Raw genomic sequence first — 14117 nt, 5'->3', positions numbered from 1 at the left:
CTGAAAGGTAAGAATTAGTTTACCGCATTTATTGTCAAAATCGTCGCCTTTGAAATGAATCCGCCTGCATAAAAAGAAAAAAAAATGGGTTTAATGACAAAACATTTTATTTCACATGAGCCACTGTGCACTATACCGTTGATTCAAAACATGCAAAAGCGTGAATATATTATAAATTCCTACATAATCGGTATATCAGGAAGTGCGTACTCCACCAATTACCGTTATTATTATAATTGGTATTTTTTTAAATATTTAAAAAAATAAGGAAAACAGAACACATTTAGTTGTCTCTATTGAGCTAGTGAACAGTTCGTTATAGGTTTAAGCATACACATATATGCCGTATTTGCCTTAATAAACCTGTGCCTGGATTATGGTCTAGTCAAAAAATGTCTGTCTCTCACCTAAGAGTTTGTACGTTTGATCCCCACCAGGGGTATTTTATCATGGCCGTTCAAAAAAACATCATTTTGGTTTTTACCCAGTAAACTGACACGAAAGCGATAAATGTCGGCTTTCAGCTGTTTTTACAATTAAAGTTAAATAAATTAATATAAACCAACCTGTCCAAGTATCAATCGAAGTTCTGTTAACATGTGACGTGAATATCATGGTTTGAACACCGTGATGAAACTGACTGTGATCGACGTCATGTTAAGGTCTTGCCCTTTTGTCCACTTTATGAGACAATAGGGTATTGATGCAATAAATGAAGACCTAGATACGTGTTTCGTTGTTGTATGTGGTGCAGTATTCTTTGCATTATTCTATTCTAAGTGTTATGTGTGAATTTTATTACAACGGCTGCTAATGAATATACTAACGCCTTACAAATTATAATCCTTTATTATAATCCTTTATTTGAATAATGTTTTCATTCCATTACATAACAAATTTATATGTCTTTCTGTCAAGATAGTGTATGATTGTTTGTCTTGTACAAAAATACATCTTGTTTGGAATATACATCTAGTTATGAACGTATGCAAACACAAATATATGATTTTTCAGTGCAACGTTGTGGGAACTTACAATGACTTTCCCACACAAATTAATGCAGTGCAACATCAGCAACTGGGCGGCACTGAAAGTCGTGGTCAAAGTAAGCGTGTTCGGTTTTGTACCTTGGACCTTTACAAGAGTCGAAAAAATATTGTGATTGTACACTGAAACAATTTTTTTGTGTAAGTATATGCATGGAAGTGGAATTAAAGGGCATTTAATTGCATTTTATCAGAAAACGAGCCAAACTGTAGGCGCAAGTAGCGTCATTTCGGAAATGACTTCGTTGATGTTGTGTCCCGGCCTTCTGGGCGCTGATATTTAATGCTGAGAGTATAAAAGGCTGGAATTTGAAAACAGTGGAAAATATCAAAGTTGGCTGTTTGAAACTATGGTATACCATTTTCATTTCACTTTAAACATTCTTTTAACCACTGGAAAGCATATAATAAAATCCTTTATTTGACGGATGTTTTAATTTCATTAAATAATTTATTCATTTTTGCATTCATTTTCAAGTATAGACTTTGTATCAAAGTATTCGTTACAATTGAGTTAACTGATTAATTCATTTTCACATTATACGTACAAATACAATGTATATCACTTTAGTTTAAACATAAATGAACGTCTAGAACACGTGAAAATGATTTTTAATTATTAATTTAACTATTGCTAATGTGATGGTTTCAATCAAGTACACTTTAAAGTACCAAATAATTCCGCTGGAAGCATCACATATGATTTATGGAATATAGATATATATATATAAAGGTACTTATGTTTGTATTTGTCGTCATTCGCATGATATGTGTCTATATGGGTCTATGAACTTCTTGTATGTATGTTCTGCTCTGTTCACATACATATTTCTTACTAAATTAAATTATACGCTGACAATATTTGTGGCAAAAATAACCTTACTAATGTCTTGTAGATTGTCACCAGGTAGACTTAAATTTTGATGTGTAACAAACAACAATCACGTTTTACATTTAGCGTTCGTTAATTTTTGTAGTTGATTAGGTCTAACAACATTTTAAAACGACAAAGGGTATGTAACAAGAACAGTAAATAATTCAACAAAGCCATCCTAATTTTCGTTGCTGTACTGTATTTGAACGGGAGTGGCGATTTGTTTTAATTACAGTTCAGTGGTATTTGAAGGCAAGAAAAATGCTCAAAGTAGCTCTTGTATTTTAGTCCTGATCATCGCCACGACGAGTGTATGATTTTTAATATACTTTTATCTTGTTTGGATACATTTATCTTGTACATATATTGCTACATTTCAGTGCATTTTGAACAAGATGGGATTGCCACAACTGACCTTTCAATAATAAGTCTGGCTGTTCAACAACGTAGACAAGCCAGCACCGCACTTGGTAGGCCTTATTAAGTTTTTATCGTTTTGCCCTCTTGGCCTTGAAGTAATGCAATATTCTTGAAGAGTTAACGTCTTATTATAAGGTCTTACAATAACTATAAAACTATGCTCGTTCTCTCGAGACTAATATGTTATATTATATATATATGTGACTCTCTCTCTCTCTCTCTCTCTCTCTCTCTCTCTCTCTCTCTCTCTCCATATCCATATATTGTTTATGGTTGTATTGCAGATTCAACTGCCAAGTAACACACTGGTCAGTTTGGCAAAAAATATATATGTTATCGGTAAGTTACTCTTACATGTTTTATGGATCGTTTTATATGTGTTATTAATGAAGCGAACATGAACTTGTATTGCATGCGAACGTAACGAGATATAATACGACACCTTGACATAATTGTATTCGATTGTAGCTTTGGGACTTATCTTGTGCCTCTAAACTGGGTTTATATTTGAGAGTTTGACCACTGGGCTTGTCCCTTTAGTTTTCAATGTAGTATAGAAAGAAATAGTCTTGTAAGCAGCAAATACAAATCCCTGTCCTTGATGTAGATTTATCCATTCGCCATACATGCATATATGTTTTGGCTGCTGGCACTCTTTTGTTCTGTTATTTAATAATCATTTTTGAAGTTCACGTTTATTTCGTGCGTTTATTTATCAAATTAATAAAGTCTTCGTTTTGTTTCAGAAGCAACAGAAAACGAAGACAAATCACAATTTTGATTAACTCCTGTCGTTTTTCATTGTACGATAATATATGATTAAACAAAAGATAACGACAATATGATGTTTTTGTTGTTTTTTCCTTCCAAATAACACTAATTACTCTGAAATATTGATGTAATATAGATAGTTACAAGCAAGAAATTTATATCACAAAAAACAAACAGCCAAGTGTTTAATTTCACAAACGCCAAAAAGTAACATTGGTTAACGTTACTGATATCAACTGTGGACGATACGTGCTCCAATTACCACGGTTATCGGTCTTTTAGAAAATGCATCATTCTACATCTACAGATCATGCCCGTTCCACATGACACCGTCTAGGAAACACATGTCACCTTTTAACGGTATTGATCCGATACAGCAGAACCTGTCACCTCAAAGTCACGATTGTTATCCGATAAGACAAAATCGGTTTTCCGAATATTACAGGACGCACTTAACTGTCGGGAGTGCTTGGTCGACTTCTCCGGACCATTTCCGATCAACATGACTCTGCTACGAACGTATACGACTGCGTTCAGGCAATGATAGGACATTCCAGAGTCCGGATAGTAATCCGATTTTTCGATTTTATTTCGTCTGATCCCAAATGGGAGTCATAGTTTTGAAAATTCGAACATTTCCAACAAAACTAAATATCAACGTCTTACATGGGGTCAAAAGCCAGACTGCCATTTTGGTCATTGTTCGTATCCGCTACATAACTATCAACCAACTCGAGCGACTTAACTTCAGTGCTAGGGTCATGCTCAAAGGATTCAAAGATCAAAATAATATATCCCTTTAATAGTCAGTTTTGTTATCGCTCCATGATGTTGTAATGATTTGAAAATAAATAGACCACATGTTTTAGCTACATCGAGTGGAAGTGCATATATAGGATTCAAGTCATAATTCTTAAAGGTTAAGGTTAACCGAAGGTCAAATACCATAGCGTTGTATTTCGACCACTGCAACCTGCCAGCGTGCGGAGTAAAGGTCAAGTCTCCTAAATTCAATATCAATGCCACAGTATTTGATCTCTTCATCAGCCGATGGAAGGTTTGAAACTGACTACGTATCCTGCCTCAAAGGTCCAGACTTCCATATCTGCTCAATACCTTTTCAACCGATGGAAGAAATTCGAAAATATTCAAAACTGTTGTTAGCATATCGAACAAAAGTCACATACTATCAATGTGGAAAACTCTAAGGGTAAAAGGTCACACAACAATTATGCGTTAACATGTAGTTGTTCTAACTACCTTCAAAACCTTTCCCTTACGTATAACTTTTGAAACACGTGAACATTACGATTTCAATTGGCGCTTTTCTTCAAACTTTAGACCCGGTCTGGAAGTAAACATTGTTTCCAACAATTTCCTTTATCTGTTCTTTGATTATAGCCAGCGAGGGATAGTCTTTGAACAAGACTGGTTATTTTGAAATAAACACATGACTAAGGCTAGTATAACGAAAGCCTTTTCAATATGTTTTCGACATCGACAGTAATACACCATTATGGCTAAAGACAAACACACCAATAGGCCTTCTTCGCGGTTTTTTTTTTAGCGGACTTTCTTTTCAAATTTAAAATTTTCCTAACAAACCGTTTAATTAACAACAAAACGCTTTTCATTTATATACAAATTAATTTAAAAGCAAATAGTCGAAATGAAAGACAAATATCAATTACTGTATCTATTCGAAGTCATCAATAATATAACGTCATCTCCTATTGAATCGGTTCATCTACAATGCAGCTGTATGAGAAAACGGCATATGGGGGCATATGCACACATTAATTTATATTAAAATCGCCAGATAATTATTATATAAACTTCGGGACAAGCTATGATCACTCAGATCACTTGCTAGCACTCTGCAGTAAATAATGCCCCATTAAACGACTCTCATTTTGTTAAGCCTGGTGGATTTATCTCTTGAAATATCAACACAAATACAATTCTACAAACCAAACACTACAACTTTTATATCTGGAGTTTTACTGGCGGTATACGCTGTAAAGTCAGCGGTGGAGTGTGTTTTACTGTGTTCAGAATGCGGTAGCATGTGCAATATTGCGCCTTACCGGAACGGTTCTGGGTCATGCCAACTGATGGAAACCACGGCAACAGGGTATCTTACGTGGTTCCGGTCTGATTCCAGTTGGAAAATAGTGATGCAGAAGAAGGGTTTACATACAGGACAAGTGTTATCGGTCATGTGACCAGAGTAGGAAAACTTAAGCAAAAACTCCCATTTGAATGAGGTATTACTCTCAACAACAAAATTAATATTTGATGTAAAAATGTTTGAAATTTCAAGAATGGCGTCTTAAAAATAAAAAAGCAAGCAGAAATTAACAGAATCACAAAATCATTTCAACTCATCATAATTTTGCTATGTTTTTACATAATTTATCGTTTCTCCAAAAGACAAGACTTTGTATGACATTTAATAAATAAAAATTAGTTTGGCGAAAATGGCCTCGACGCCATAATTAAACGTTGCGACATAAAACCTGTAGCTAATCTAACAAAGCATTTAATAACACACACACACACACACACACACACACACACACACACACACACACACACAAAACATAATACTAATATGGGGAGGGAGGGATAGGTTGGTGTTTTTAAAGTCAAATACCGGAGGTCTGGACCGGACGAAATTAGATTGAACAATGCCAAGATCGGATTAACACATAAAGGACTATGGGTGTTTATGCTTAAAAAATAGTTCCCTATAATTGTAACATTATAGGCTAAATGTGGTATATTATATGTCAATTGTTGCGTGTGACTTATTTTCTTTTGAGGTGGAATATTGACTTTCCGGCACTGGGGCGTGACCGGAAACATTTGACCGGTTTGCACTTTCATAAATTATTTAGTCTTTATCTGATTTGTATCTTTGTGTGTTATATCATTATTTATGCACTGTCAATAAACAACATCGTTAAGGCACAGTACATTTTAATTTAGTGGATAATAAGGGATGGTGTCATTTCAATAAAACTGATTCATGTTGCAGCGAAAAACTAAATATATTTTTATGCAAATATATCTATATGTTATTAACGATTATCAGTTGAATATGAAACCATTACAAATACGGATTGTTTTGCTTTGTTTCATGCTTTGTTGTACCAACAGATTCCACGGTGCCCCATCGGATGGCTGAAGGATCGCACGTCCTGTTACCTGCTGAACATGACCAACATGAAGTGGCCGGAGGCAAAGGCGAGCTGCCACAGTCAAGGCGCGTACATGTCGTCTATCGGGGACGAGCATGAGAAGGACCTGGCCGCCAACTTGCAGGCGGAACGCACCATATCGTACCTGCTCATATGCGGATCTTGGGACGGAGCTGCGTTGCACTGGGACAGCGGGGAAGGGTTCGACTACACGGCATGGCGGAATAGCGAGCCGGGCGGACACCCCTTCATGACAAGCACCACCAGCGGCTGGAGGGACGTAAAGAGCTTCAACTCGTTCCCCTCGCTGTTCGAAAAGTAACTGACTTACAACTAACTTATGTGTCATAAGAATACATTTTCATTTTTACTAGTTTCTTTAGTTTTGAACTTACATTTGCTTAAAGATACCAAAAAATGACCGTTGTAACGTCCATGCACCTAATACTGATGACTGCAGATACAATTTCGTGGAGTTAATGCGAAAAGGTACCAAATATATCTTGAAACATAGTAGATTTTGTACCTACTTGTATTTGTGTAATATTGCTATTATTTTACACGCTTTGGGCTTCTGTACAGAAGCAACTTTAGATTAGTTTTTCACTGAAGTGTTAAATGGAATTCCTATATATATTGTTTATTTATTTTTTTTAAATCGGTGTTTTCATCTTTAGAAAAAGGTTTGCATATGCTTAAATTGCTACATACATTAAGCATAATACTTTTACCAATTCAATAAAACAGATTCAAAATGATTGAATCTAAGGAAAGGGTATGATTTCAGCCCAAGACTTAGAGCTTTTCTGCCATATGGCCCCAGTAACTAAAGACACGTGTACTTGCTATGTTTGACCGGTTAATTTCAACAAGACTATCCAGGTTTACACCAAATAACATTTTTCTTCACAGATGAAAGGACGAACAGATGAGACCTACATTATTTAATGAAACCCTTAGAGTGAGTAAGGCAACAAGGTGTTGATGATACTGACATTGCATAAATCTTTTGTTGAATAAAGTAAATAAAATGTAAAATTGTCTTTTAATAAAAACTTAAAAGCCCTTTGCACAGATGACAAACTATGAATTTCCATTACGCGATGACATGCATTTAAAACAAATATCAAGCACGAGACTAGAAGTATACCTAAGCTTGGTACACAATTGTCAAACAAATAATTTTGTTGCAATTCAATACTTTATGTCGTATAAGCTAGTGTTTTTATATTGTCGTTGGTAAAAGCGTTCAATGTTTAACATTTGTCAAGATATCGAATTTCGTTTGTATTAAATCCAGGTTTGCATTGATTTTTAAACGTTGAAACTCGTTTTGTCGAACAGCGCGACATTTAATTTCTGAATGTCGATTTACGTTTGTAGTTCAACATTTTTCTGAATGCTTAAAGTCGTTATTATTACCAATAAGCTTGGTAGTCTATTTTTGCAATTTAATTGTCGCTTATCAAGCTAGCTGGACACACATTTTCTGATGTTAAATGTCCATTGTGTAAGCCAACTCAACAAGCAATGTAATATGTTGTTTGTCACTTTGTAACAATCTTAGTTTTCGGAATGTCAAATGCCGTTTGTTGAGCAAGCACTACATTTTATGATTTATGTTCAGAATGTCGAAAAAAGCGTATCTAGACAGCTCAACATTCAATGTCCTCCTTCAAACCAGCTTCTTATTGTCAAATACAAACAAACAAATACAGAAATTTGGGGATTCAAGGTATGTAATGAGATTGAAAAAGTACAGCTTTTCTTTTGTAAATATTTTCTCGGAGTTAAGAGTTCTGTAAATTATTGTGTGGCTTTAGGTGAATGTGGTAGATTACCAATGTTCACTATTTATGTCTCGAAATGTGTAAAATATTGGTGCAAAGTATTACAAATGCCTGAAAATAGATTCCCTAGAAATTCATATATTATGATAAATAATCTGGATAGTTTAGGTAGGCGTACTTGGGCAACTTATATAAAAGAAATATTGTTTACATATGGCTTTGGGTATGCTTGGATTGCCCAGGATGTGGGAGATATAAATATATTTATGTGTCATTTTAAAATAAGAATTGCTGATTGTTGTAGACAAACATGGCTTGGTGATGTAAATAATTCCTCACGTTGTGATACTTATAAATGCTTTAAGTCTTTATTGAATGTTGAAAGATACCTTAATATTAGTTTACCGTTTCCTGTACGAAAATCATTGGCAAGATTTAGAACATCTGGTCATCAACTTCATATTGAAATTGGTCGATTTTTTTGTATTGATAGAAATGATCGCTTTTGTATTTATTGTTTATTGGATAAAGACATACTTGTTATTGAAGATGAATATCATGTATTTTTAAGTGTTCAAGATTTAATGACATCCGAAAAAAATATTTGTTCTCTTGGTATCGTGGAAATACTGACATTTTTCATTTCTATAATATGATGGCATCGGAAAATGTTACCCATATTAAATCCATTGCTCTTTATATTCATAAACTCATGTTAGCTATAGATAACACTTAACTTGTTAACCAAGAGACACAACTCTTATTTAGTTACATATATGCATTTTGTTATATTTGATTTGCATTGTAACTTGTATTATGGGCTGGAGGCTTTTCATTGAATAAACTTTCGTTCGTTCGTTCGTTCATTTAATGTCATTTGCCGAGCAATCTTGACCTTGATATTTTGACAAAATGGGTTTGTTGATTTTACGAATGGCAAATATATTATGTCCTGTGACCGAAATCACAAGTGGGTTAATGATATATAGTACAGATGCCATCATGCATTAAATCTGATACTACAGGCATGAACGTCGTAGACAACTCTGTAATGATATATATTTTCGATGATATTTAAAAGGCACGGTTGGAAAGCAGCTGTAATCACTTGTGGCAAAAGTAGTTGATGAAGTCGTACATGGCCTTCAATAGAAAAAAAGCCATTGAGATAAAAAATTCATTACTTTAAGTTAGAAACTCATTTTTTTTTTAAATAAAATCCGGCAAGAAAAAAATATCATCAGTGGCTTAACAAGCGATAACGGTGGCTTCAACATAAATAGACAATCACACTTCCAGCAATTAAGAAAACTTCAAAACAGTTCAGTAGTGTGGTAGTTCCTCTCTTTAAACGCGACATCAGAAGGATGCAGATTTTCAAAACTCGCCTTTGATTCGGATGTAGTGCCTTGCCAATAGACCTTCATCGTCGTTATCTCTCAAACTCACCCACGTCTGTGGGGCAAACGGAACTATATGCTTTGCCCAACGGCCAAGATACCAACGGACCAGTCTTCTTTACTTTTTTACCAGCTTTGTGCAACAACAACCAGCAACCTTTTACATAACCACTTACATCTTTTCTTTGAAGCAAACAACCTTCTCTTTACATGATTCCAGAACGTTATTGCTTCAACTAAATGGCTTGACGCTTAGTGTTGTGTACCCGATTCGGGTGAGTCTTTGTTAACCGGCTACCGGTCAATTTGTTTGATATCACTACATAATATTTTGATATTTTATAATGCTCTTTCAGTCCATTTTATTGTCAGGAGTAATTTGCTAGTAAAAACTAAATAGAATCTCGCCCTTGTCTTACACGATCTACATCGTACAATTCAGAACAAGTAAACACGATCATAGAAAGGAACTGATTTGAAATTAGCATTTAAATGCTTGTCTTCCGATGTATTCAGACACAGTATGTCTGATTTGTTTTGTACATAGTGCATCTATATTATTCATTAAACTGAATATATATGTAAATATTTAGCCCCGAATAAAGCTGGGCTCTTCATTTAATTGGGTTTAAAACTATAGCATTTAACTCTCTATTGTAACATGGCAAACGGCGTTGGACAAACAGAAAATAAATGTCGATCTGGATCGCGAAACGGCAGTTCCTATTAAAATTTCGATAATTACATTGAATGATAAACTTAAGGTCGAAAAAGACCAAGTTAGTTTAAAGTCCCTCCATCGGCTGATGAGTTACAAATGGCTGTTTGACCTTTGACGTTGACCTTTTCTCTGCACTTCGATTTATGACTTAAACATGAGGCATAGTTATTTTGAAGTCCTAACATTATTATGGATTGATCACACCAAAAATAACTAAAATGGCAATATGACCTTATGACCCAAAGTGGGACCCTGACATTGAATGTAGGTCGCTCTGCACGTCCGCTCAAAGTGGTTAATAGTTATGTAGCGGACTAATATGGTTATCTGGCCTTTGGTCCTGTGGGGTATAGTCATTCAGTCATGCAGTAATTAATGAAACATATAACCGACTTTTAAAAATTACGAATTGAAGACATGTTGTTGTTGCACACACATGACCGATATCAATGTGGTATTTTATGAAATCAATAATTTCCAAATTATTCAACAAAAATTTCACATCAATGTCAACAATCCTAATGAAGGAACTTAATATTTACAAACACAGTTTGAAGAATGAAATTTTGCATTAATGTTTACATCGAAAGTACGCTTAAACAGGAGTCATACGCAAGTTTAAATAAATACTAAGCAATACAACCGTTAATACATTTCATCGCCATATGGATATATTTATCACTAACCTCGCCAGAAGTTACATAGACGGGATGACAAAAAAGGTTACATGACATATGAATTCGTGGCATTCAGTTATTGGATCATTACATACGAAGAAGATGTGAAATATATACCTAAAACATGCTCAGGATTATGCATAAAGTTGCTAACTAATTAAGCCACGCTTTTACTCAATGTAAGCATTTTTGCAGCTTGTTGACATTTTATTTGTACCAAATGCATAAATGAGAAGTATGCATTACCTTCTTTCTGTATGTAAGCAACATATACACTAACAATTGTAATTTATTCATGCGAGAAATTGTCACTGTGTCAACAAAGAATACAACATATATATCACAAAACAAGAATCATGTTTATTTTTATTTTGACTAGTACACGATCTGTCATCATACAATCATACACATAAAGTAGAAGGTAAAGCATAAATTACATTGATAGTTATTACAATACATAAGCGATATTCTTTCATGCTTTTCAGTGAAATAAGAAAAAAGGTATGTTCACTATAAACAACGAAGTGACAATAACAACGTTAAAGATTTAGAACTATTTTTAAAATCAAATGTGGTTATTTTCTTTTGATCAAAGTCATGCACATCACTAATGGAACTTTTAATGTTCGTTAGGGAAATAAGACTCCTATTTTTCGTTTTTAAACGTTTTCTTTGAAGCTGACTGCTCGAACACTTGCTTTCATACAAAATCATTACAAACGGAAACGAGGTCGATGTTATACCATGTATGTAACTTACTTTTAGACTGTCCGACTTTGTCAACATAATATAAACGTAAACATTCAATTTTTAAATAAAATAAAGTACCCCATACTTAATCATCTGAAACTCGTCAAATGTCAACATCCACCAGAGTGTGGTGTTTACTCTTCAGCTGGAAAACTGCGCAATCTCTTAAAGCGTGACTGATTGAATACCATGAAACAAACTCAAACACGTTTTGTTCATCCTTTGTTATTCCACTTTGCCACTTTTTTGTTTATACTTTTGACGTTTTACATAGTTTATTCAGTAAATGGACACCTATGTAATATTGCCACATTTATTATTGCGTTGTTTTGTTAAATTTGTTGTGTAAAATAAGTTTTATGATTTGGAACAAAAAGACATTCACCAAATTTTATTTATATTTGCATGATATTTTTAGTCTGAAATATGAGTAAATAATAAAATAAAAAAGGTAATCATGGATAACTTTTTCTCCACAAGCTGGCATTGGAATGACATTTTACGTCATCAGCGTTCAAAACTGTGCGTGAGCGGCGTCCAAAGGGTAGCAGTAAATTTCAGTGAAAGATCGTATCTTATTTTACTCGTGATCATAGAAAAACACGAGATAACACTGAAACACATCAAATATCTTTTGTAGCCTTATTCTTAACAGACATTGATTAATACAAACGTAACAATGGTGAGGGTAATTATAACAAGTTATTAAGTCATCATTTACGAATTCAGGTATTAAAACACTAATATTCAAATATACAAAAAACAAGAACCTTTTTAACAAAGTAGAATTCAAAATAGTTTTTTTTTTACTTTCATTGCACTACTGACAAAGTTTTATACAAGACTTTGTATTAACGCTTTGTTGAAGTATTTTTAGCTTAAATTATATACATCATAGAATGCACAGGCCTTTAAAAACAGTTCTTAAAAATGACTTAAACGTCCATACAATATTAATAATTGTATGTCTTAGGCATTTATTGTAAATGCCAACAATCTTTTCTTGTCTAAAATATTAAAAATTAATAACTCCTATTTTAAAAAAGCAGCGAAAAAAATGCAATTTACTTCAGTCGGAGATGTTGTTCAGTCTGCAAAGAATACACAGATATATCACAGGCTTTTAAAGATCACAATTAGTTCTAACAATTACTTCTAGTTCTTTAATATTTGCATAAATGGTTAATGAAATAGTAAATGTAAATACAAAAATTATATTCTTGTCCGAAATCTTCTTTCCAACTGATATATTCAGTGTTATTGGAAAAGCGATAATGTTAAATATATATTATGCTTGGAGGCCGTTATGTGTAATTTTGATGGTCAATACATATATGATATTCGTACTCTAATGTTGCTAAATAATCCAATTTATATCGTTTGATTTCTAAAGGTTTTCATGCCAACTTCAACACCCTTACCATCAAAGGTATAATCATCTCGCTCACTTTACTAATCATCTGCAAGATACACCCATTCAGGATCACTGCTTAGGTCGCTGCCGTTACTAGCGGCCACGAACATCCGGCAGGTGCCTGTTTGTCCGTCCACCGCTTCCGCTTGTCGGAAATTGGCGGCTTGGCACTCAATGTGCGAGCGGCACAGAGCGGCACAGTCAAATTGGCTGCGAGCGGTCTTCTCTTCAAGCAAACTTGGAGTGTCGTCGCGCACTCTATTGAATATCAGGTTGATTCGGCGGTTCAGGCGCTTCTTAAATGCTGAAGTAATCAGGAATTATAAACAAGAAGCTAGTTTAGAAATTTAGAGAATTTAATCACGTTAATAAATACATATGGCAGCAAATTAACTCACATAACTACACAAACAGATACAAGTTAAGGCCTAAATGACATAGAAAGAGACAATGGTAGAACTACATAAAAAAGAACAAATTAGGGCTTAAAATGACCACGATAGAGTGAATATCGGAGTCACATATACAAAAGAGAAATCAGGACTTAAATTACCAAGATAGTGACAATGGCAAAGCTACATATGATGAACAAATAAGGGCTTTAATGACAAAGATATACACAAGGAATTTATTAGAGCAGAAATATACATACACGAGCTTCAGATTAGCGAAAAGCTAAAAATGTAACGATTTATTTAAACCTACGTGAGCACTCAGGTTGAGGGATGGTCCACATCTTATTAGCCCGACAGTTGACCATCATCGAGAGAAAGTCGTTGTCGGCCCAGAATCCGGCGTTGCACGTGATTGTTGCCACTGACCCATACGTAAGCGACGGAAACGACATTGCGCCGTTCGCAACCGTGAAGCTAGGGCACTGAATCACTGACGGCAATAACCATATCGTCAGTGAATACATGTTATATAATGTAACAATATTTCAAATGGTAACCAGCATGTCAACGATCGTGGGTGGATATGATTTTTCGCTCGAAGATAGTTGTTAGTGAATACATGTGATATAATGTAACAATATCTCAAATGGTAACCA

General features: G+C 34.4%; 1 protein-coding gene across 1 annotated transcript in view; it reads left to right on the top strand.

Annotated features, from left to right (window-relative positions):
• LOC128235688 (ladderlectin-like) overlaps positions 1 to 6636 on the top strand; it is a 32228-nt gene extending 25592 nt beyond the window's left edge. Inside the window, exon 2 of the mRNA XM_052950490.1 lies at positions 6274 to 6636. Coding sequence (XP_052806450.1) covers positions 6274 to 6636 — 363 coding nt within the window. The remainder of the gene's footprint in view (positions 1 to 6273) is intronic.
• Positions 6637 to 14117: the final 7481 nt, after the last annotated feature.

Source organism: Mya arenaria, chromosome 5, assembly GCF_026914265.1.
Source record: "Mya arenaria isolate MELC-2E11 chromosome 5, ASM2691426v1".
Classification (NCBI taxonomy): Eukaryota; Metazoa; Mollusca; class Bivalvia; order Myida; family Myidae; genus Mya; species Mya arenaria.
This window is presented reverse-complemented; position numbering and strand designations above follow the sequence as displayed.